At 49.1% G+C, this 26,677-nt stretch overlaps 1 protein-coding gene across 1 annotated transcript in view; it reads right to left on the bottom strand.

Annotated features, from left to right (window-relative positions):
- The window catches only part of LOC134359871 (laminin subunit gamma-1-like), a 201,041-nt gene that overhangs the window by 43,403 nt on the left and 130,961 nt on the right, over positions 1–26,677 (bottom strand). Inside the window, exons 6-12 of the mRNA XM_063073647.1 lie at positions 19,217–19,334; positions 10,269–10,367; positions 7,442–7,578; positions 6,794–6,910; positions 4,753–4,936; positions 3,599–3,711; positions 1,513–1,725 (exon numbers count right to left, since the gene is read on the bottom strand). Of these exons, the coding sequence (XP_062929717.1) occupies positions 1,513–1,725; positions 3,599–3,711; positions 4,753–4,936; positions 6,794–6,910; positions 7,442–7,578; positions 10,269–10,367; positions 19,217–19,334 (981 nt within the window). The remainder of the gene's footprint in view (positions 1–1,512; positions 1,726–3,598; positions 3,712–4,752; positions 4,937–6,793; positions 6,911–7,441; positions 7,579–10,268; positions 10,368–19,216; positions 19,335–26,677) is intronic.

Here is a 26,677-nt window from a genome sequence, read left to right on the forward strand (position 1 = left end):
CATTACGGAATGGGGGTGCACTTCCAGGCAAACGTGTCCACAATTCAGGAAGGCTTTAAATGGGATAAGAAAGGAAGATGGCCGGCTATACAAGAAACTAAAAGGCAAGTCAGTCATGAAACCAGAAGAGAAGGTTTAAACTCCACAATCTCTATGAGACGGCATTTCTATGTGAGATTACGGAAGGTACCAGTCACAAAGATGAGCTTTATTTGTCACACTGAAGCATACAGTGAAATGCATCTTTTGTGTCAACAATCTACACAGTCCGAGGATGTGCTGGGGGCAGCCCACAAGTGTCACATGCTTGCATTGCCAACCTAGCATGTCCACAATTCATTAACCCTAACCCGCGTGTCCTTTGGAAACCAGTGCATCAAAAGAAACCCGTACGTTCACAGAGAGCATACGAGCTGCTTCTGGACAGCAGTGGAAACTGAACCCAGATTACCGGCTCTCTGAAGCACTACACCAACTGCTATGCTACCATGCTGGAATATATTAGGTGGACAGCAAAGAGGAACTTCATTAAACATCTTTTTATGATTTCAGCATTTCCTAACTGATGAAGTATTTATCTGAAATATAGGCACTGTCACAAAGTACGTAAAAACATAAGAAATAGGAGCAGGAGTCGGCCACCTGGCCCATCGAGCATGCTTCAATAAGATCATGGCTGATCTGGCCATGGACTCGTATCCACCTACCTGCCTTTTCCCCCTAACCCTTAATTCCCCTACTATGCAACAACTTTGTCTTAACCATATTTACCGAGGGAGCCTCTACTGCTTCATTGGGCAGAGAATTCACCACTCTCTGGGAAAAGCCATTCCTCCTCACCTCCATCCTAAATCTACTCCCCTCTCCATCCTAAATCTGCTTGATAATATGGTTGAACATTGAAAACCAGTGTTCATGTATCTCAAAGTTGCTGGTGAACACAGCAGGCCAGGCAGCATCTCTAGGAAGAGGTACAGTCGACGTTTCAGCCCGAGACCCTTCTCAGGAAGACCCGTCAGGAAGAGGTCCTGACGAAGGGTCTTGGCCTGAAACGTCGACTGTTCCTCTTCCTAGAGATGCTGCCTGGCCTGCTGCATTCACCAGCAACTTTAATGTGTGTTGCTTGAATTTCCAGCATCTTCAGAATTCCTCTTGTTTGCGTTCATATATCTTGTTAGTTGATGGATAAAGTTTGGTCCTGGTTCTGGGAAAACTCGTCTTACTCGTCTTGCTGCTACGGGATTTTTAAACTTTTTTTTTGAGAGGGTCGTTGTTTAAGGTCACATTCAAAAAAAAGCTAATTCCAACAAAATCAGCACTACCCTAGCATTGTCCTGCTGAATCCCAGTGCCTCAAGGAAAGCATAAAATACAAGTTAAGAACAATAGTAATATCAATAATATGAAGGGCTGTGATTTCCAAGAGCCATACTGTATCTCCGTATTACTAAGGGACAAAGAGAAAGAGTACAAGAGATGTGAACAATTGGATACATAGCCATAAAATACATACCCGAATCAGGATTGCATGTTCCATGATGGTTGCAGGAGCAGGGGACGCAGGGAGTCATTGGACCTCCAAAGGGGATTTCCCGCTTGTAATCAGGGGCACAGAACTCGCAGAACTGTCCGATGTAGCCTTTAGGACACACACACTCCTCCACCCAGGCAGCACGGGGCGAGAGGCCAGCCACAGCCGTCACCAGGGTGACCTCTCTCAGGTGAACTGTAGCAGAGAGTAGAAAACCCAGAAATACTCAGGTGTAGCACAAGAAAGGCAAAGAATTCCTGTCCGGATCTGCGGATCACACAGTCTCCGGAAATGCAAGAAAACCACTTCATCTTTTGGACTTTGTTGTGCACCAAAGGTGCTGGCTCCACCTGTGCATGCACGCAACTCACGGTCAGTGTGTGAAATCACTTCCAGCTCCATCCTCATTGGCACTGCCCCAATAGAAATAGAAAATGCTGAGAAGCCTTCAGTAGGCCAGGCTGTGCAGAGGAAAACAAAATTGAAGTTTTAGATTAACATTTCACTGACCTGAGACAAAGACACTTTCTCCACAGATTCTCTCTGACCTGCTGAGTGCCTCCTGCATTTTTGTTTTATCTAACAGTTTTCAGCATCTGCATAATTTTGCTCTAATCGCTGCCCACAAACATCCATTAAAGATGCATATGTCTAGAACTCCTTACATACACATACAGATGGATCCTCGAGTCATACACGTTTTCCAGGATCACATCCAGAGCCTTTGGCGTTGGGGCAGTAGTGCGCAGAGGGTAATCGGCAGGGAGGTTATCTTTATTTTGAAGGCGTACAGGATATTGCAAAGCCAATGGCCACAAACACTTCAGCCAATGAGTTGAGGAGGACTCGGAGCTCAAGGCAGAAACATTGGCAACTTGGTGGCTGAGGGTGGCTCTCACGACACAGGCTGAACAAGATCCTAGTCCTCCAGCAAATCAGTTGCACTCTCGCGGCAAGTGTTAGATGCATGGGCCTGGCGCCGGTCGTGCATGCAGCCTGGTACAGCTGTTCCAATCTATTCTTTTACTTTCTTCTCCTTACTTTTAATTTACGTTATTTTTCGTATTTTTTTCTCACGGTAACACGTCGAAGTTGCACCCTCTCTAATATGCTGGTAGAGAGAGTTTTATTTGGGTTTTCTTTAGCGCTGGAAATGGTTACATCCCGACACGCGGGACAGAAGCAAGCGCATTGGGTATTCTACGGACCAGCAAATACCGGCTGGTTTAGCGAACAGAGCGGCGGACACCCCTGCTGAAATCCGGAGGAAAACTCACAGAGGATACAGAGGGGGATCACAAAGCCGAGGAAAAAGGACCAGGTCCAGACAACAGAGACTTTTGGAGAAGAGGAGTTTGGTGGGTAATACCGTTCGGGCTGACCGGAAGTGCACTGAGAGCGGTAAGCGTAAAGGAATTGGGTGCTTACTGATCTGGCTAACAACGGATGGTGCAATCCAGGGTATATTACGATCGAGGATCGTGTTTGCAGACTGGATATTGAACTTTTTACTGTTGAACTTCGGCCACATTCCATCGAGATACAACACTGGGCGGCACGGGAGGTCGTTCCTGCCTGTGGCCATCGAACGTGCAGCTCCTCCCGTGGAGGGTCAGACACCCTGAGACAATAGACTGGTCCTGGACTTATTTTCCATCTGGCATAGTTTTGCATTTTGTTGTTTGATTATTGGGTTTTTTTGTATTGCTATACTTACGCTCTATTCTTGGTTGGTGCGGTTGTAACGAAAGCAAATTTTCCTTGGGATTAATAAAGTATATCTATCTATCTATCTATGAACTGGAATGGATCTAGAAAGCTAACAGCTTGACCACGGTGTTTACTGAGACAAGATCTGTTGGTTCGAGCAGTGGCTTGCACGTCATGTGGCAGATGCAGAATGGAGATAAATTTCTGAAGCAGCCAAACCTGAGAGTCCATATTAAACTCACAAAATCCTTGGACAGACAGTTACAGATGTAAAGACACGTCCATTTCATGCACATCAACATCAAAATACACATTTGAAAAGGTTGAACACAGACTGAGTCGGGGGAAGGTCACTTACAGGCAGAAGCTCCCAAGCAACCAAATTTCACCGTGGTGAGATTGGAGAGCATCTGTTGGAACTGGAAGCTGGACAAGGTGGGTGTGTGAATGCTGTCCTCTGCCTCATGGAGTCTACAAGAAGCGGAGAAAAAAATATATATAATGCCTTAAAATTACTAGGCACTCATTGACTAGAAAATTCACGCAAGCCAACCATGCAGGGAGATTCAAAATCATCCAGAATTTTCAACTCAGCTCCACTCCCAAGTGTTCTCCATGTTTTGGCAGGACACTGCAAAGATCTATCTCAGCTTGGCTTGGTATCACCTCATCCTACTTTCTGAATGTATCTTTATGTTTTAAATCTATCTTTTCCATCTCGTTCACTATCCACACTTCAGTAAGACATCTTGAGTCAGGCAGCTGCTAATCCTACAGAGATGGCCTGACCAGGTTTTGTCACCAAGCATTCAGTAGTAGGACAAACAGGAAACCAAAGTCCAAAGAAGCTACCACTGTGTGCTCCACTGAGTCTAAAGAGATGAGGAGATGACACTTGGGGTTGAGGTTGTTTGGAAAGATGGTGAGGTGAGGTCAAATGCACATCCTCTGACCTTTGACTTTCCCACATGGCTGAAGGCGAGCTGCCTAGTACAAGGAGAAAGAAGGCATTTGGGGAACTTGAGGTTGTTTTTCATGGAGAAGAGGAGGTTACAAAAAGCTGTCAAAATAATATGTGGTTTTATAAGAAGAGAAAGTGTTTTCAATGCCAATGAGCTCCATAATTATTAAATAGGAGTGGAACAAGGAGGAACTGAGAAACTTCCAAAGGAGAAAGAAATAAATACTTGAAAGAAGAGTTCTGTAAGCAGAGAGGAAAGGACAGAGACTATGACTTGAATTGCATAGGTCTTCAAAAGAATGCTGAGGTAGGATGGACTGTATTATCTCAACTCAGCTATTTTTGCCTATAATTCCATAAACTATATCATCAAAATTATCCTACTCTGCCACAGATCAAATTCTCAGCAAGTGATTTTGAGAAAATTCCCGTTCCAGCTAACCATTCCAAGGGACCAAAAGATCATCGGGTTAATTTTCCCCCTACAACAACAAGTTGCAGGCCAGCTAATTGGGAAGACAAACTATTCAAAAGGTTGGACAGTGACTCACATGAAGGTGACTTCCCACTGCTGGGCCAACCTTTCCTCCTGCACCTGTGGAGAAAGAGTGACTGATGTGTGGTTTTCGGAACCTTCCAGAATCAGGCTGAAGGACCGCATTTCCTCGTTTTCCAAGTCAAGAATGAAGGTAAGATTCTGGCCATAGCTGAGGAGCTGGTTACCCCGGAACTTTTCTGAAATGAGAAGGGACTATTCAGGTCAATAATGTGGATTAATGAGATTTGGGTCAAGAACAGCATAGTGCAGGACTCCAATCCTGGAAGCACTTCGCTCACAGGCTGGTACAGCTCTGCCAGGCTCAGCCTACCAGGGACCTTTGGTTAGTCTCCAGCACCACAACCATGACAAAGAGTCAGGATGCTTGGCACTGGTTTTCAGGAGTCAGGGTCAAAAATTTCTGTGTTGAAGCTCTCTTCAGAATCATATGGAGGAATCTTTAGCATTCATCTCAATTTGAGTCATATCTTTACATTCTGACAAAGTTGGGACTATGGGTAATGTCATCTATAACTGTCCCTGTGAAAGTGATGCAATGCACTGAGGAGTATGGTAAAGGTATTTCACACTCATGTTGTCATGGTGACCTTATAAATGTACCAGGGGTGATTGATAAGTTCGTGACCTAGGTGGAAGGAGTCAATTTTAGAAAACCTAGCGCATTTATTTTTCTGACATTTACACACTTAGTCCAGCAGTCGTGGAGCGTACTGATCCCTTCTTTGTAGAAGTTGGTGTCTTGGACCTCCAGAAAGTGGTCCACAGCAGGGGTGATTGATAAGTTCCTGGCCTAAGGTAGACGGAGATGAGTTATTAACTTCAAACTTTCTGCATTTTCACTCAAAGAGTTGAACTGCATGTGCATGTAACAAGAGCTGTATAACACATCTCCTTCTACCTAAGGCCACGAACTTATCAATCACCCCTCGTATATCATAAATATTTTGGGGCATAATAAATAAATCGTGAACACAGAAAATATTGTGATAAAACCTTGGTGTCACATAATCAGGAAGTGGACTACAATTTTCCATTCTCAAATCCTGCATTAACCTCACCCTAAACCCCCTCTGGTCCTGCATTTCTCCAATTCTGGCCTCTTGTGTATTCACCCCCCCCACACACATGCACACATTACGACTGCACTGTCAGCAACTGTTCACCAAGCTACCACATAACTGTGAGCTTTGGGATTCCCTTCTCCTTTACTTCATTCCTCTCCACAGATGTGATCAGCTTATGGCCTTTCCACCTAATGAAGTCAAATAACAAAGAAACAAGCCCATTAACCTGCTAAGTTCACACTGACCACAATGCAGCTATGTACACGAATGATGCACTGATTCCATTTCATTCCCCACCCCCAGATCCTACTAGGGGGCAATTTACAGCAGCCAATTAACCTACCGACATTGTACTTCTTTGGGATGTCGAGGAAATCAGAGCACACGGCTGAAAACTCATGTGGTCGCACAGGGAACACTCCACAAAGACAGCACCCAGAGATCAGATTGAACTTAGATCACTGGAGCTGAGAGGCAGCCCCTATCACCGTCGTAAATGGCTCAGTATCAACCTCGAACCTTACTGCATACCTCCAAAATACTACAGAACATCTTGTTATGTAACAAAAGTGTCATCTAAACGCAAACTCCAATATCACCTTCATGGGGCTGCAACAAAATACACTGCGAGAGAAATCTTGAACACAGAAATAAGCCTAAAGTGAAAAATAATTACTTGCTGCTGGATAATGTGGACTGGCTCCCTGCTCCAAGGGGAGGTACAAAGAGCAATTGCTCTCAAGATTAATGCCCCTGTGCTGTAACAAGGTGTCTCCAACCATCTCAAGAGTCTTGCACTGGACGTACCTGAGCCTTGTTCACGAAGGGACGGTGTATCGCAACAGTATGATTTGCTACGGACTGTCAATAAGTACAACAGCAGCAGGGGGATTCGCCAGCTGCAGAATGTATATTGAGCAGAGTAAATTCAGGACTTGATTGCTTTCACATGACTTTCTGAGTTCTTACCTGGTGCAATGAAATATTCCCATTTCCCATTCTCGGGAAACAAACTGATCCGATTCTTCTCCCAGGTCAGCTGAGATTCCCTGCCATCTGATTTCTGTCCCCTCCATTCAACTGTGTCTACCGAAGCACAGAAACACAATTAGACATCCTATCTGGGCTCAGGTGCAATTATCTTTGACTTGGTGTTCAATGGTTTGGACACTAATTAAACATATTTGAGAGTGAAATGAAAACTGAAAATGCTATAAACACTCAGCAGGTCAGGCAGTATATATGGAAAGGTCTTCCTTGTTAAATGTTCACTTGATTTTAGTTTGCACAGATGCTGCCTGACCTGCTGAGTGCTTCCACTATTTTCTGATTTTTAGCATCTGCAGTTTCTTGATCTTCATTTTCAATGCAGCTCCAAAGTGATAGTCAAATCCTACAGGAGTTACTGTAATTATGACAATTGATAATCCCTTGGCCTCTGAGTTGAAACTCAGATTCAAGACTCACAGTGAAGGCAAATTTATTATGCCTGCTAATACATTTAGCACTGAAGAAACACAAAGCTTTTGGACATGATGCTAAACCAATGTCAGAGAGCAGAAAAAGAGCTGCCAACTTGATAGAGAACATGTGCCTTGCGTGGAACATGAAAGGTACCTTGGCTGAAGGTTGACACTACTTGATGCTCTCTGAATTCCAAGGCCGAGGAACAAGCCACTGAGTGTCCATAGCAGAAGCAACTGACGCAGCCATGAGGGTTGTGAGGTTGGAGGTTAAAGGTTCCTGACTTACAACTGAACAAAGCAAAACAAAATCATTACAATTCATCAAAAATCTTTTATCTCAAAGTCAAGTTTCCCCAATGTAAAAAGTCAACACTCACCTTGGTGTAAAGAAAATCAGAATAGTTTAAGAGAAAAGTGATCATTAAAACCCAAATGTTGCAGGCAAACAGACCAGTGGCCATTAACACCAACACCATTGTCTTCCAGCAACACAAACAAAGCCCATGTTCTAACGTCAATCTCAGTGTTGGGTATACTCTCACCCTTGACTGAGGTTGAAAATGTACTAGGTTACAGTTATGATTAACATTGGATGAAGTTGAGTTTACAATTAACTTGGTGCTACGTGTGAAGAAAAAGTGGTGAATTTCATCACTGTTATTTGACTTTACCCGAAAATGGTTCCCAGATAGGGAAGTGCTTGTGTTTCCAGGTCTCATCTTCTACCTTAAGTGCCAGAGGGCAGAGTTGTACATATGTTGATGCTATTTGTTTGGTGGACTTTAAATACAAGCCACGTTCTTTCATACAAATGCACAAGATCGTACTAAGCTCCAGAGAGTTGTAAAATTAGTCATCTCCATCATGGGCACCAACCTCCATAATATCCGGGACCATTTTCAAGTGGTGTTGCCTCAAAAAGGGAGCATCCATCATTAAGGGCCCCCACCACCCAGGATATGCCCTCTTCTCATTGGTAGAATCAGGAAGGACCATTCAGGAACAGCTTCTTCCCCTCTGCCATCTGATTTTTGAATGGACATTGAACCCATGAACACTACCTCACTACTTTTTTATTTCTATTGTTTTGCACTACTTGTTGAGTTTAACTATTATATATATTTTTTCTGTTATTCACAGTCTTTTTTCTCTATTAGTAGGTATTGCATTGTACCGCTACCACAAAGTTAACTAATTTGGTGACATGCTGGTGATAGTAAACCTGGTTCTGATTTGCTTCAGTGAGCATACAGACAACAACTTTGAACATATGTGTACACAAACACTGTCAGAATACTGCAGCTCAACAATCTCGGTTCTGGAGCGGAGGCAATGGAAGGTGAAAAGTTTCCCAGCTGTCTTGCAGATTGACCTGTACACCAGCACAGCGTTTGGCTGTAGGAGGAATAGAGTGTACAAAAATCTGGACCTTAAACTTTACATAAAGTTCATAGTCAGAATCAGATTTATTATCATGTGAAAGTTGTTGTTTTGCAGCAGCAGGGTACTGCAAAGACATAAAAAATCTATAAATTACAGAAATAAACAGTGCAAGAAAATAATGGGGGAGTGTCCGTGGGTTCATGTTCTATTCAGAAATCTAACGGCAGATGGAAAGAAGCTCTTCCTGATTCATTGAGTGAGAATCTTCGGTGTTCTACACCTCCTCCTTGGTGGTAGTAACACAAAGAGAGTATTAAGGACTGGAAGGGTCTCCTGTGATGGATTCCACTTCCCTGAGGCACTGTATCCTGAAGATGTCCTCGATGGTGGGGAGGATTGTGTCTGTGATGGAGCTGGCTGACGCTATAATTCTCCATACCCACTTATGATCACGTTCATTGGAACCTCCACGCCAAGTTGTGATGTAACCAGTTAGAAAGTTCTCCACCATTTATCTACAGAAATTGTTAAGTGTCTTCAGTGACACCTCCTCAAAGTCCAAAGAAAGTATAGGTGCTGGCGTGCCTTCTTCATGGTTGCATCAATGTGTTGGGTGCAGGATAGATCCCAAGAACTTGAAGCTCACCCTCTCCACCACCAAGCTCTCAATGAGGACTGGAGTGTGTTTTCCAGAACTTCCCCTTCCTAGTCTACTAGTCAGCAGTGACGTTAGGTGGTCTAACATTTGGACTACCCTACAGCAGACATTGCAAAGCACCGGAGAGATCCACTAACCCATTCTCAAGTCCACAGGTATGATAACCAAACCAACGTAGCTCCTCTTATCCGGCCAGCATCCCCAGCATCAATCAGCCAACTCCAATGGACAGTCCATAGCATTCATGTGGCCAATAGACTTCCCAAAACAGACACTTAGGTTCTGTCATGGCAAGAAATTACCCAGTGGACAGAGGAAGAGATTCAAGGACACGCTCAAAGCTTCTTTGCAAAACATTCCTACTGACGCTTGGGAATCCCTGGTCTGTGGCTGTTCACAATGGAACATTCAGAAAGATACTAAGACCCTCGAGTCCATGGAGGTCCAGCTAAGTGGAAGAAGGAGTAATAGCATTCACCGTCCAGCTTCCCACTCCTGCCCACCCAAGGCAGTGTCATTAGCCACCTTCCCATCACTACCCCCAGAACTGGAACCTCAAAGTCAGCCCCAATTTCCAGCGACCTCAGGGAAAAATGTATGGAGTGATAGTCCTGTTGCTCATTGTATGTACTGCACTCTTTAAAACATAATGTAAATGAGATACACTAACTCAAAACCAGAGCAACAAATGATATAATAGATTAGCCTTGGAATAGATATAACTGGTGATAAAAGAACGAGATGCTCTTCACTCCTCCCCAAATTCCATGGGATGCAACGAATCTTCACATGAGATCCACCAAGAACACAGAGAACAAATACAGAAAAAAATCTCAAAGCTATTCTAACAGAATGAACACAGTTCCACAAAACAAAATACTCTATTGTCATTAAGCGGAACGACCTTTTAAGGAGGCTTTACAACAGTTGGACTGACCTATGGCACAGGGCCCCCTCCACATTCTCTTTGCAGGTACAATCTCCACTGGAGGGATTGCAGTCACCGATACTGCCGTCAGGGTGGCATGCACATTGTCTGAAAGGAAGCAAGTTTTTATTGATTCTTACAACCCATCAGCCCATTGATTGTTATTACAAACACCACAACAAGAGATCATTGTTTTCTCCTCCGAAATATTCCCCAGCATTTTTCCCTCACATTATTGTGGAACAAAACACCATTGGGTGCAGAACAGGACAGCCCAACGCACAGGATCTAGTTTTAAAAGACAACAATAGCCTTAAACTGCAAAGGGAAACAATGGGGATGGAGGTGTGATTCAAAGGGGTTTGATGGCTTCAGGTTGCACTACAGAAGTGGAAAGCAGGGAAAGTGTTAACCATAGGCTGTATCATTGACAGTGGTAGGAATGGCTGTATGCTGAAGAACTGAAGCCAAAGGGGAATGGAAGTGGCTCTGTTCTGTACCCTTGATGGCAGTGAGGCATTCCTGGTAAGAGCCTGTGGTGTAGGCTTCAGACTACATAAGTGCTGACGGGAGGCTGTAACGGGCTGGGCTGATCAGACCCAAAAGACCCAAACCAATTCAAGTGTCCAGGAAATATAGTAATAAGCATAAAAGCACAACAAGGTAACTTAAGCCTAATTTATTAACATAAAGCTGAAAGTACGAATAAACCACACTGAATGCAAGATTTCAGGACTCACAATCCTTAGTCTCCACTTGATTGTTGGTGTCATCAGGGAAGCCCAGTGCAAAATTGCAACTGTCACTCCACTCCTTAAGGAATGAGGAAGACAAAATAAGGGAAATTATAGGTCAGTTAGCCTAACGCCAGTGGATGGGAAAGTGTTGGAGTCCATTATTAAGGGTGAGGTTTCAAGGTACTTGAAGACTAATGATAAAATAAGTCAAAGTCAGCATGGTTTCTTGCCTGACAAATCTGCTAGAGTTCTTCGAGGAAGTAACAAGCAGGGTGGACAAAGGAGAAGTAGTGGATGTCATTCACTTAGATTATCAGAAGCCATTTGATAAAGTGCCACACATGAAGCTGCTTATCCAGATAACATCCTGTGGTGTTACAGGAAATATACTAGTATGGATAGTGGAATAGCTGGCAGGCAGGAGACAGTGAGTGGGAATAAACGGGGCCTTTTCTGGTTGGCTGCCAGTGACTAGCAATGTTCCTCAGGGGTCAGTATTGGGACTGCTACTTTTCACATTGTTTGTCAGTGATTTAGATAATGGAATTGATGGCTTTGTGGCAAATATTTGCAGATGATATGAAGATAGGTGGAGGGGTAGGTAGTGCTGAGGAAGCAATGCGATTGCAGCAGGACTTAGACAAATTGGAAGAATGGGCAAAAAAGTGGCAGATGGAATAGTGTTGGGAAATGTACAATAATGCATTTTGGTAAAAGGAAGAATAGTGCAGACTATTATCTAAATGGGGAGAAAATTCAAACATTGGAAGTGCAGTAGGAGTCCTCGTGCAAGACTCCCAGAAGGTTAATTCACAGGTTGAGTCTCTGGTAAAGATGGCAAATGCAATGTTGACATTTATTTTAAGAGGAACAGAATATAAAAACAAAGAGATGATGCTGAGCCTTTATAAGACACTAGTCAGGCTGCATTTGGAGTATTGTCAACGGTTTTGGGCCCCTTATCTCAGAACGGATGTGTTATCATTGAAGAGAATCCAGAGGAGGTTCACGAGGATGATTCGGCAATGAAGGGGTTAACATATGAGGAGCGTTTGGTAGCTTTGGGCCTGTACTCACTGGAATTTAGAAGAATGCATGGGGATCTCATTGAAACTTGCTCAATGTTGAAAAGGGCTAGGCAGGAATGCTCTGCCACAGACTGCGGTGGAGGCCGAGTCCATGGGTATATTTAAAGCAGAAGTTGATAGATTTCTGATTGGTTGGAGCATTAAGGGATATGGTGAGAGGGCAGGTGTGTGGGGTTGAATTGAATCTGGGATCAGCCATGACGAAATGGCCTAATTCTGCTCCAATGTCTTATAGTGAAACATTGGACATTGAAAAAACCCTGTGTTTAATTTAATACACCACTACATATCCCACATCTTTGAATGTCTGAACAAGCCAAAGGTGCACAGAACTCTACTGCTTAAAATGAAGGATAAATATTAATATCCCTTGGATGATTGAAAATTAATATTATCATGATTATTAAAATACGAAAAAACCTATATAGATAACCTCAACATTCATATTAAAATAATTGTCCTCATCCTTAAGAGGCGTTAACCACATCGTGTTGACAACTAAAACCGAATGAGTAAGATTTACAAACACCACATCTTGATCAGGGTTGCACCAGTCAGATTATAACCAATTTCGCACTTTACTTCTTACACTGTAAAAGGTTATATTTGGCCATTCACCCCAGGTTTACAACATTTTTTCACATCTGTCCACCCCCAATTAGAGTAATTACGAGAAAATCTGCAGATGCTGGAAATCCAAAGCAACACACACACACACACACACACACACACAACGGTGGAGGAACTCAGCAGGTCAGGCAGCATCGACGGAAGTGAATAAACAGTCGACGTTTCGGACAGAGACCCTTCATCAGGACTGGTTAGTATCTATCAGATAACGTACATTCTTCACGAAACAATTATATCATCTTCACAAATCACAAGCGGCTTGTCGGGCCTCAGCAGAAGTCCAACATCCAACAAAACACAAGGACAAGGATTAAAGCAGAACAAGGTAGCATTCCAGCGGGAGCCTTTTAAGTGAGATGGTTAGACATGTTTTCATTCCCGGAGTCAATGTACCCTTATCCACGTACACAGGATGGATAGGTTTGTCCTTGTACCGCCGCCCAGTATGTATTTGCTTGCCAGTCGGCGATAATCTCACCCTCCAATGGAGAGGAAGACGATTATATCATAAACCACTACCCCCCCCCACCCCTTTGCTGAACTAAATCGGCTTTTTATCAGCCAGATCCGCTGTGGCATCAGGAACAAAAGGAACAGATTGTTCTGTCATTAACAAAAAGCGAGTCGAATCACAAGCAAGAGAAAATCTGCAGATGCTGGAAATCAAAGTAATACCCACAAAAAGCTGGAGGAACTCAGCAGGTAGGCCGCATCTGTGATCAAGAGTAAAGAGTCGGCGTTTCGGGCCGAGCGCCTTCACCATCAGAGACAGCCCACACTTGTACCCTGGAACCCGGAAAGTGCGAATCATTATCGGATTGAATTTCAAAGGAGTCGCCGCATGCAGAAACAAGATGTTCTAATCGCCAAAGGGCACCATCCTGATTAGCTTTAACAGTAGGGATCGACGTCACAAAACCAGACTAAGTGTCTAGCATAGTGAGCGTGTACTGGAATCGCTTCTGTGAAGGAAGGGAGAGGACCAACATAATCTAATTGCAAAATCTGAGCAGGAACACGCCCACGCCGAGCATTTCCCTACTGGCTAGAACAGTGGGAAAGAATAATCACCGCTGCTTAGTCCTCTGTACCCCCAAATGACCAGAAGATTCACGGGCCCACCGAGCAAGTGGCGATAACTGTATTAGACGTTGGGGCTAGACATCACCGTGTCAGCACACGTGGTTTGTCGGCAATGTTGTTAAATCTTGTCATCGGCGAATCATCTTTCAAACGGGCGCCGTCATGGTAAACAGTAATAGTAACATGCAATGATCAGTTCCAAATGTCCCTCCATAACTCCGCTCCCTCCCCATAAGGGACGTTCCATAACAGTATATGGCTCTTGGGTCCATCGGGGTAACCAGAGATCAAGTCCATGATAGACAGCCCAAGAATCGGTATAAGCAACACACATGATGTGCGTTGCTTGAATTTCCAGCATCTGCAGAATTCCTGTTGTTTAAGAATCGGTATAAGCTTCTTTCGGTTTTTTTAAACACGAAACTGTAAAAGTTTATTTACATCACAAGTACACAAGGTATAGACATTCCGTATTTACAAGACAGTGAGTACACTCAGATTAAAATGAAGTTACACACACACACACACACAAAATGCTGGTGAACGCAGCAGGCCAGGCAGCATCTCTAGGAGAGGTACAGTCGACGTTTCGGGCCGAGACCCTTCGCCAGGACTAACTGAAAGAAGAGATAGTAAGAGATTTGAAAGAAAATAAAGTTGAGAGAAAATATAAAGTTACTTCAGTCTATTAGACAATCAATAGCCCGGGGGGGGGGAGGCACCGCTCCCGGAAGTCCCCCAGAGTGCCCATTGGAACCGCATGCTCCCTCTCCAAGGACAGCCGGGCACGAACGTATCCTTGGAAAAGGGGCGGGCAATCGGCCCGGGCAGTGCCCTCCGCCTAGAGGAGACCCGTGAGTGGTCATCTTGGCCAGGACCAGAACCAAGCCCACCAGGAGATCCTCCTCTTCCGAACTGGGTGCCCGTAGATGAGGAGTGCGGGACTAAAGCGCCGCCAAATACCTTCCACCCGGAGCTAAATGAACAGCGGAAGCACCCCGGGTAGCGAGACTTCCACTGGACTTCCTCTTCGTTCGCTTTCATGCATAACGACAGTTTGTACCGCTACAAGCTCTGCTATTGACTCGACCCATCAGAGCCTTCCTTGTCCAGAACTTGTTGGGTGAGAGGGTTTGGGGCAGCAGCCCTTTCGACAGCAATGACAATTCTTCCACATCTGTGAACCAGGCGAGCTGTCGCAGAGCAGGCGAGACTTCGACAGGAGTCACTTCAGGCTTCGGGGACTCAGCCGCCAGTTCATGTGTTTCACAAATTCCGTCCGGTCCCTTTGATACTCATTCAGAAACATACTGCTTCCAGCTGGCGACTGAACCCGTGTTGTGCACGCTCCAGCTTATACTTGAGTGTGTCGGAGAGTACCCATCCCATAATAGGAAGGTCAGGGCGGGGGAGATGAGAGAAATCCCCCCCCCCCCGCTGTCTGTGTTTCTGTCTCTACTGAAGCCCAGTAGCAGGCAAGAAGTTGTTTCCCAGACGCCGTGTATCTGGTGGCAGTTTCAGGAACCTTTCGGGACCGGAAACCCAGAGGCATAATCTTTGCACCACACTTCAGACAGCCACGCCACCTTTAACAAAAACTCGCAGTTCAAAAGAAAGGCCTTCTCGATGATGAGACGTGGGTCAGGCCGCGGCGACGGCCTCCTTTGGGAAGGACTTTTGGCGACTGTTGCTCGGGGCCCAATACAAAACAAAATTTCTTTCTGGTCATAGCGCAGGGCCACAGTCGGTAGGTGGCGCCGCCAGTATCCCAAAAGGCCAACAAAGCTTCGGGCTCCTTATTTTGTCGTAGGGGGAGCTACGTCTAGGATTTTATTTCTGACTTTATCGGGAATTATCATATCACCCTTAGTCCACTGTATTCCCAGAAAACCAATAGTCGTAGCTGGGCCCTGTACTTTACTGGGGTTAATTTCCCATCCCCTCGATCGCATGTGATCAATCAAAATATTAAGGGCTTCAGAAACCTCGTCTTCAGAGGATCCCCGCGAGAGCACATCATCTGTATAGTGATTCATTGTAATACTTGGGGAATAGGACACATCCACGCAAATTCCGCGACGCCACACTGTGGCTAGTAGTTGGACGCTAGCCATATCCCCTGCGGAAACCATGTCAAAGTGTATTTATTGCAGACCCTTCCGTGTAAATACAAACTGATCTTGGGACCGCTCGGCTATAGGGTTGGAGAATAAGGCATTTGGCAAGTCAATAACTGTCAGTCCCACAAGAAAGGTCCTCAATCAGGGTCACAACATCTGGAACAGCTGTGGCCAGCGGAGGGGCAAGCCGATGTAACTGGTCATGCGCCATGAACCATCGGGTTTCCCCACTGGCCAAACAGGGCTATTATAAAGGGACGAAGAACCCACGGGTCTGAAAGGGACTCGACTGTCTCATCGATTTCCTTATGCCCTCCCGGGGTACGATTTTGATTGGCAATTACTATTTGCTTTGGCAAGGGTATAAAGGCATGTTTCCTTTTTGCCTTTCCAACCAGAACAGACATCCTCCTAATACCAAAAGCAAACTTGCCAAAGGGTGCCATGATAGAAGTCCCGTTAACAAAAAAAAAATCCCAAAATGTTTTCAGGTGCCTGGGAGATGAGCTCGGGGACAGACGAGGAGCACTCTCGCCCATAGTGAAATGGCCTTTTGTTCACCTGCCGGTGATACTAAATCTGATTCTGAATACACTGTCGCTTCCCTGCAGATAATAGATCCGATTCCCCTGCCATAAGGCAACCTCGGCCTCGGTGTCCACCAGGGTGATTCGCCGCTGTCTTCCTGCCGTGTGACCAACAAAAGGGAACAGGTACATATGGCCTCAGGTCTCCCTCCGGGACGCTGGAAGTATGGGTTGCTACAGCAATGGCGGCAGACCCGGAGCCATGGCCATAACCCACAGACAGCGGCCTGAATAATCCGCCCAGGGTCCAATTCAGTCAAATCCGGATATAATCGGGGAACGTCCTACTTGTTGGGATTAACGTACAGTCCGATGTAGGGGGACTGGAAGGGCGGCCGGACCCTTTGTCTGGGCCTGCGAGTACAACCCACCTGGGTCACAATGCTCACGGTGTAACACATAAAGAACATCAACAGATACACTCTCAAATGTTTTCCCTTAGCTGGGACAGAAACCATTTCCTTCCTCCTAAAATGGGACTTTGATACGAGCTGCTGGGGCACAGCCGCTGGCTGCTTTGGGGCATTCCTACCCCCATTCGTCATGCGTTCGGAATACCCTCTGCTGCTGCCGGGGTTTAAAAGCAGCCTTAGCCTGCACCCGTTCCAGATCTCCGTCTGACCCTTCAAGTTGAGCCAAGCAGACTGCTAGTCTCTGCACAAGACCCTCTGATGGCGCTAACGGAGCCAGAAAGACTCTTCTCCACCGTGATGGTCCCATTCCATCAATCGGGTGCGCCGACCAAGGGAGAAGGTGACATTCTCAGGGCCGATGGAAGTATTATTACTGTATTATAAATGCCAGATAATGGTGCCATTTCACGAAAACTGTATGACCACTGCCCACACGGAGCGTACAGCTCCTTCAGCCAAGACCAGTGGGGTCCGTCGTTAGTGAACCTAACTGACTCAAATTAATTCACATCAGACGGGCAAGTATTCCCCTGGCCGCTGGCTCTGCCTTTGGGCTAAGTTCAGTGACGGTGCAGTTTAGAACAGTGGTCTCAGCGGTGATGGAGACAGCCGCCGGAGCTTGATTTTGTTCATCAGCATTCCGGCGTTCCTCTTGATCTTTTACAAGTCTGAGGCGGCGGGCGCGTCTCGATTCCATTGCTCTCGTCCCCATCTTCACACCGGGTATCCCCATCCCAGGCATCTGGGCCCCGATCCTCCCGCAGGACCACAGATCGGGCCCGTCGCTTTTGCACTATGTCAGCCAATCTACACGCCACGGCAAATTGTTTAAAGCGTTTGCGCTGGCGGTTTCCTTCAAAATAGTGCTCTGAGAACTCACAAAGTCCAGCTCACGTTGAAGCCGTGATTTTCCCCCCAGTCAGCCCAGCTTTCTCAGCATCTGACTGTCGCAACGCAGTCATAAAAATCCACCCTACTTCTCAGGACACTTTTAAAATGAAACGGCGCCCGCAGCGCAAGGCCGCGCCACGCGAGGCGGAGAAACCCTCTCGGAGGGAAAGGCGACATGCTGAAGGCATTGTGATATTGCACAGGGAAGCTTAACATCAGATAATTCAGCAAGTGGGCCTTCTCCCAACACCCGGGAGGACCACATTCACACACAGCATTAGCCAAAACTTTCAGACTTGTCCGTCCATCCGGGGACCGAATAAGTCTCGGCTGCGGCGTCGCTCGACTCGCTTGGCCACCACCGGATTTTCCTGGACCCTGCTCGCAACGCCAAAGTGTAATGGGCGGGGTTGATCAGACACGAAAAAGAAACGGTGTTTCTTGCAGCAGAAATAGGGGTGACCAAAAGGGGAAATCTCAGAAAGAGAGGGTGTTCGATGGCTGGGGGCTGAACAACGGAGGGCAGAAGTTGCAGCGCAGGTGTGGCATGACATCTGGGCGCTGAACCACTGACAGTAAAAATGGTGAAGTTTGCAAGGCTGGCGGGCCCTCTCGGCATATCGTCTTTGAGGGCACTGGTGGGTGGGGTGGATTACAGAAATACAAACCGATAGCCCTCCGAAAAGGCGCAAGTTGAAACAGCCAGACCAGCACTGGCCTCGAAAATTCCAACGAAAGTTCGGACCTGTTGACCAAAACAGCCAATGACAATCTGCAGTCACGTCAGAAGACGTTTAGACTGGGCTGCGAACCCAGAATTACAATGGATATGAGGCCTGCAATTAGAAATGAGTTAAGGATTTTACCGCCCTTACCTGTGGGATGAATTGGGCTCAGAACCAAGCTGGAGCACAATGGAATACTGTGACCTACAGCTGAGCATCTGGGATCTCTGACTTATCAACAGAGGCAGAAAGGAGGTTATCCTAAACAGATAGCTCTCAGATCTGAGCTGGAGTTCTGGATGGTACACTCTCACAGGTACAGAAGGCATGCAGAGAAGCAGGAGTTGGTCTTACAGCAAGAAAGTTGAGTCAAAGTTTAAATAAGGCATTCAGGATGATATGTAAAATCAGACAGAAGAGTTGGTAATTTGGGGACACGTTGTAAAGAAATTTCAGTAAAGAGTAGCTTGTGATAATCTGGAACTTACTGCCTGAAAATAAAATGGAAATAGAACAGTAACGCTTGCTACAGGAGTACTTTCAGAGTGAGGGGCTTTGTTTGGAAGAGAGGCACAGGGAAAGAGGGAAGAGGTGGGCGAGGACGAACTATCAGCACTGGGTGAACTGTGTGGACAGGGATCCCCAATTCCGAGATCACAACGTTCCTCCCACAGCCACGTTACCTGCATCCTCCCTCGGACAGCGAGTGATAACCCGGCAGGCACTGGTCACATCTCCTTCCCATGACGGTTGCTTTGCAGGTGCAGTTCCCATTCTGGTCACACTGCAAACTCAGTGACCCTGTTGGCACGAAGAGAAAACCCTTCAAAACGTGAGCTACCTTCACCACTGCTGCAGTGCCAGTCAAAGTCAGGTCCAATGCTGAATATCTCAGAAACCTTTTCCCCATAACACAAGGGAAAGAGGGACCTCAACAAAGGAGACATACCTCACCGTGACAATTCTTCACTCGTCCCCCAACACGCCTCACAGAGACACATCATATCCAACCAAACCCCCTGAGTGTGAGACTTCACAACCAGCCCCCGCTCTCCCGCAGTGTGACACTCCACATCCCCCACTCCAACTCAGTGTGACACTCATCCCCCACTCCAACTCAGTGTGACACTCCACATCCCCCACTCCAACTCAGTGTGACACTCAACATCCCCCACTCCAACTCAGTATGATACGTCACATTCCCCCACTCCCCCTCACTGGGAAACTCCACATCCCCACTCCCCCTCAGTGTGACATTCCACATCCCCACTCCCCCTCAGTGTGACTCTCCACATCCCCACTACCCCTCAGTGTGACACTCCACATCCCCCACTCCAACTCAGTGTGACATTCCACATCCCCACTCCCCCTCAGTGTGACTCTCCACATCCCCCACTCCCCCTCAGTGTGATACTCCACAACCCCACTCCCTCTCAGTGTGTCACTCCACATCCCCCACTCCAACTCAGTGTGACACTCCACATTACCCCACTCCCACTCAGTGTGACACTCCACATCCCCCACTCCCTCTCATTGTGACACTCCATATCCCCCACTCCAACTCAGTGTGACACTCCACATCCCCCACTCCAACTCAGTGTGACACTCCACATCCCCCACTCCCTCTCATTGTGACACTCCATATCCCCCACTCCAACTCAGTGTGACACTCCACATCCCCCACTCCAACTCAGTGTGACACTCCACATTCCCCCACTCCCTCTCAGTGTGACACTCCACATCCCCCACTCCAACTCAGTGTGACACGTCACATTCCCCCACTCCCCCTCACTGTGACACTCCACATGCCCCACTCCCCCTCAGTGTGACATTCCACATCCCCACTCCCCCTCAGTGTGACTCTCCACATCCCCCACTCCCCCTCAGTGTGACACTCCACATCCCCACTACCCCTCAGTGTGACACTCCACATCCCCCACTCCAACTCAGTGTGACACTCCACATCCCCACTACCCCTCAGTGTGACACTCCACATCCCCCACTCCAACTCAGTGTGACATTCCACATTCCCCACTCCCCCTCAGTGTGACACTCCACATCCCCACTACCCCTCAGTGTGACTCTCCACATCCCCCACTCCCCCTCAGTGTGACACTCCACATCCCCACTACCCCTCAGTGTGACACTCCACATTCCCCACTCCAACTCAGTGTGACATTCCACATCCCCACTCCCCCTCAGTGTGACTCTCCACATCCCCCATTCCCCCTCAGTGTGACACTCCACATCCCCACTACCCCTCAGTGTGACACTCCACATCCCCCCACTCCAACTCAGTGTGACACGTCACATTCCCCCACTCCCCCTCACTGTGACACTCCACATGCCCCACTCCCCCTCAGTGTGACATTCCACATCCCCACTCCCCCTCAGTGTGACTCTCCACATCCCCCACTCCCCCTCAGTGTGACACTCCACATCCCCACTACCCCTCAGTGTGACACTCCACATCCCCCACTCCAACTCAGTGTGACACTCCACATCCCCACTACCCCTCAGTGTGACACTCCACATCCCCCACTCCAACTCAGTGTGACATTCCACATCCCCACTCCCCCTCAGTGTGACACTCCACATCCCCACTACCCCTCAGTGTGACTCTCCACATCCCCCACTCCCCCTCAGTGTGACACTCCACATCCCCACTACCCCTCAGTGTGACACTCCACATCCCCCACTCCAACTCAGTGTGACATTCCACATCCCCACTCCCCCTCAGTGTGACTCTCCACATCCCCCACTCCCCCTCAGTGTGACACTCCACATCCCCACTACCCCTCAGTGTGACACTCCACATCCCCCCACTCCAACTCAGCGTGACAATCCACAACCCCACTCCCCCTCAGTGTGATACTCCACAACCCCACTCCCTCTCAGTGTGTCACTCCACATCCCCCACTCCAACTCAGTGTGACACTCCACATTACCCCACTCCCACTCAGTGTGACACTCCACATCCTCCTCAGTGTGACACTCGACATCCCCCACTCCAACTCACTGTGACACTCCACAACCCCATGCTCCCTCAGTGTGACACTCCACATCCCCCACTCCCCCTGTGTGACACTCCACAACTCTCCAGTCCCCCTCAGTGTGACACTCCACATCCCCCACTCCCCCTCAGTGTGACACTCCACATCCCCCACTCCAACTCAGTGTGACACTCCACATTCCCCCACTCCCTCTCAGTGTGACACTCCACATCCCCCACTCCAACTCAGTGTGACACGTCACATTCCCCCACTCCCCCGCACTGTGACACTCCACATGCCCCACTCCCCCTCAGTGTGACATTCCACATCCCCACTCCCCCTCAGTGTGACTCTCCACATCACCCACTCCCCCTCAGTGTGACACTCCACATCCCCACTACCCCTCAGTGTGACACTCCACATCCCCCACTCCAACTCAGTGTGACATTCCACATCCCCACTCCCCCTCAGTGTGACTCTCCACATCCCCCACTCCCACTCAGTGTGACACTCCACATCCCCACTACACCTCAGTGTGACTCTCGACATCACCCACTCCCCCTCAGTGTGACACTCCACATCCCCACTACCCCTCAGTGTGACACTCCACATCCCCCACTCCAACTCAGTGTGACATTCCACATCCCCACTCCCCCTCAGTGTGACTCTCCACATCCCCCACTCCCACTCAGTGTGACACTCCACATCCCCACTACACCTCAGTGTAACACTCCACATCCCCCCACTCCAACTCAGCGTGACAATCCACAACCCCACTCCCCCTCAGTGTGATACTCCACAACCCCACTCCCTCTCAGTGTGTCACTCCACATCCCCCACTCCAACTCAGTGTGACACTCCACATCCCCCACTCCAACTCAGTGTGACACGTCACATTCCCCCACTCCCCCTCAGTGTGACACTCCACATCCCCACTACCCCTCAGTGTGACACTCCACATCCCCCACTCCAACTCAGTGTGACACTCCACATCCCACTACCCCTCAGTGTGACACTCCACATCCCCCACTCCAACTCAGTGTGACATTCCACATCCCCACTCCCCCTCAGTGTGACACTCCACATCCCCACTACCCCTCAGTGTGACTCTCCACATCCCCCACTCCCCCTCAGTGTGACACTCCACATCCCCACTACCCCTCAGTGTGACACTCCACATCCCCCACTCCAACTCAGTGTGACATTCCACATCCCCACTCCCCCTCAGTGTGACTCTCCACATCCCCCACTCCCCCTCAGTGTGACACTCCACATCCCCACTACCCCTCAGTGTGACACTCCACATCCCCCCACTCCAACTCAGTGTGACACGTCACATTCCCCCACTCCCCCTCACTGTGACACTCCACATGCCCCACTCCCCCTCAGTGTGACATTCCACATCCCCACTCCCCCTCAGTGTGACTCTCCACATCCCCCACTCCCCCTCAGTGTGACACTCCACATCCCCACTACCCCTCAGTGTGACACTCCACATCCCCCACTCCAACTCAGTGTGACACTCCACATCCCCACTACCCCTCAGTGTGACACTCCACATCCCCCACTCCAACTCAGTGTGACATTCCACATCCCCACTCCCCCTCAGTGTGACACTCCACATCCCCACTACCCCTCAGTGTGACTCTCCACATCCCCCACTCCCCCTCAGTGTGACACTCCACATCCCCACTACCCCTCAGTGTGACACTCCACATCCCCCACTCCAACTCAGTGTGACATTCCACATCCCCACTCCCCCTCAGTGTGACTCTCCACATCCCCCACTCCCCCTCAGTGTGACACTCCACATCCCCACTACCCCTCAGTGTGACACTCCACATCCCCCCACTCCAACTCAGCGTGACAATCCACAACCCCACTCCCCCTCAGTGTGATACTCCACAACCCCACTCCCTCTCAGTGTGTCACTCCACATCCCCCACTCCAACTCAGTGTGACACTCCACATTACCCCACTCCCACTCAGTGTGACACTCCACATCCTCCTCAGTGTGACACTCGACATCCCCCACTCCAACTCACTGTGACACTCCACAACCCCATGCTCCCTCAGTGTGACACTCCACATCCCCCACTCCCCCTGTGTGACACTCCACAACTCTCCAGTCCCCCTCAGTGTGACACTCCACATCCCCCACTCCCCCTCAGTGTGACACTCCACATCCCCCACTCCAACTCAGTGTGACACTCCACATTCCCCCACTCCCTCTCAGTGTGACACTCCACATCCCCCACTCCAACTCAGTGTGACACGTCACATTCCCCCACTCCCCCTCACTGTGACACTCCACATGCCCCACTCCCCCTCAGTGTGACATTCCACATCCCCACTCCCCCTCAGTGTGACTCTCCACATCACCCACTCCCCCTCAGTGTGACACTCCACATCCCCACTACCCCTCAGTGTGACACTCCACATCCCTAACTCCAACTCAGTGTGACATTCCACATCCCCACTCCCCCTCAGTGTGACTCTCCACATCCCCCACTCCCACTCAGTGTGACACTCCACATCCCCACTACACCTCAGTGTAACACTCCACATCCCCCCACTCCAACTCAGCGTGACAATCCACAACCCCACTCCCCCTCAGTGTGATACTCCACAACCCCACTCCCTCTCAGTGTGTCACTCCACATCCCCCACTCCAACTCAGTGTGACACTCCACATTCCCCCACTCCCACTCAGTGTGACACTCCACATCCTCCTCAGTGTGACACTCGACATCCCCCACTCCAACTCAGTGTGACACTCCACAACCCCATGCTCCCTCAGTGTGACACTCCACATCCCCCACTCCCCCTCTGTGTGACACTCCACAACTCTCCAGTCCCCCTCAGTGTGACACTCCACATCCCCCACTCCCCCTCAGTGTGACACTCCACATCCCCCACTCCAACTCAGTGTGACACTCCACATCCCCCACTCCAACTGAGTGTGACACTACACATACACCCACTCGCCCTCAGTGTGACACTCCACATCCCCCCACTCCGTCTCAGTATGACAGTCAACATCCCCCACTCCAACTCAGTGTGACACTCCACGTTCCCCCACTCCCCCTCAGTGTGACACGCCACATCCCCCACTCCCCCTCAGTGTGACATTCCACATCCCCACTCCCCCTCAGTGTGACTCTCCACATCCCCCACTCCCCCGCAGTGTGACACTCCACATTCCCACTACCCCAAAGTGTGACACTCCACATCCCCCACTCCAACTCAGTGTGACTCTCCACATCCCCCACTCCTTCTCAGTGTGACACTCCACATCCCCCACTCCCACTCAGTGTGACACTCCACAACCCCACTCCCCCTCAGTTTGACCCTCCACATCCCCCCACTCCCCCTCAGTGTGACACACAACATCCCCCACTCCCCCTTAGTGTGACACGCCACATCCCCCACTCCAACTCAGTGTGACACTCCACATCCCCCACTCCAACTCAGTGTGATATTCCACAACCCCCATTCCCCCTCAGTGTGACACTCCACATCCCCCACTCCAACTCAGTGTGACACTCCACATCCCCCGACTCCCGCTCAGTGTGACACTCGACATCCCCCTCAGTGTGACACTCCACAACCCCCACTCCCCCTCAGTGTGACACTCCACATCCCCCCACTCCCCCACAGTGTGACACTCCACATCCCCGCAGTACCCCTCAGTGTGACACTCCACAACCCTCCACTCCCCCTCAGTGTGACACTCCACAACCCTCCACACCCCCTCAGTGTAACACTCCACATCCCCCACTCCAACTCAGTGTGACACTCCACATCCCCCGACTCCCCCTCAGTGTGACACTCCACATGCCCCCAATACCCCTCAGTGTGACGCTCCACATCCTCCTCAGTGTGACACTCCACATCCCCACATCCCCCTCAGTGTGACACTCCACAACCCTCCACTCCCCCTCAGTGTGACACTCCACAACCCTCTACATCCCCTCAGTGTAACACTCCACATCCCCCACTCCAACTCAGTGTGACACTCCACATCCTCCTCAGTGTGACACTCCACATCCCCACATCCCCCTCAGTGTGACACTACACAACCCTCCACTCCCCCTCAGTGTGACACTCTACAACCTTCCACACCCCCTCAGTGTAACACTCCACATCCCCCACGCCAACTCAGAGTGACACTCCACATCCCCCCACTCCCGCTCAATGTGACACTCCACATCCCCCTCAGTGTGACACTCGACAACCCCCGCTCCCGCTCAGTGTGACACTCCACATCCCCCCACTCCCCCTCAGTGTGACACTCCACATCCCCCACTACCCCTCAGTGTGACGCTCCACATCCTCCTCAGTGTGACACTCTACAACCCTCCACACGCCCTCAGTGAAAAACGCCACATCCCCCACTCCAACTCAGTGTGACACCACATTCCCCCACTCCCCCTCAGTGTGACACTCCACATCCCCCACTCCCTCATTGTGACACTCCACATCCACCCACTCCCCCTCAGTGTAACACTCCACATCCCCCTCAGTGTGACACTCCACATCCCCCACTCCAACTCAGTGTGACACTCCACAACCCCCCACTCCCCCTCAGTGTGACACTCCACAACCCTCCACTCCCCCTCAGTGTGACACTCTACAACCTTCCACACCCGCTCAGTGTAACACTCCACATCCCCCACTCCAACTCAGTGTGACACTCCACAACCCCCCACTCCCCCTCAGTGTGACACTCCACAACCCTCCACTCCCCCTCAGTGTGACACTCTACAACCTTCCACACCCGCTCAGTGTAACACTCCACATCCCCCACTCCAACTCAGTGTGACACTCCACAACCCCCCACTCCCCCTCAGTGTGACACTCCACATCCTCCTCAGTGTGACACTCCACAACCCCACATCCACCTCAGTGTGACACTCCACATCCCCCACTTCACCTCACTGTGACACACCACATACCCACACACCCCCTAAGTGTGACACTCCACAACCCAACTCCCCCTCAGTGTGACACTCCACAACCCCACTCCCCCTTAGTGTGACACGCCACATCCCCCACTGCAACTCAGTGTGACACTCCACATCCCCCCTCCCCCTCAGTGTGACACTCCACATCCCCCCACTCCAACTCAGTGTGACACTCCACTTCCCC

The sequence above is a fragment of the Mobula hypostoma genome, chromosome 21 (genome assembly GCF_963921235.1).
Source record: "Mobula hypostoma chromosome 21, sMobHyp1.1, whole genome shotgun sequence".
Taxonomy (NCBI): Eukaryota; Metazoa; Chordata; class Chondrichthyes; order Myliobatiformes; family Myliobatidae; genus Mobula; species Mobula hypostoma.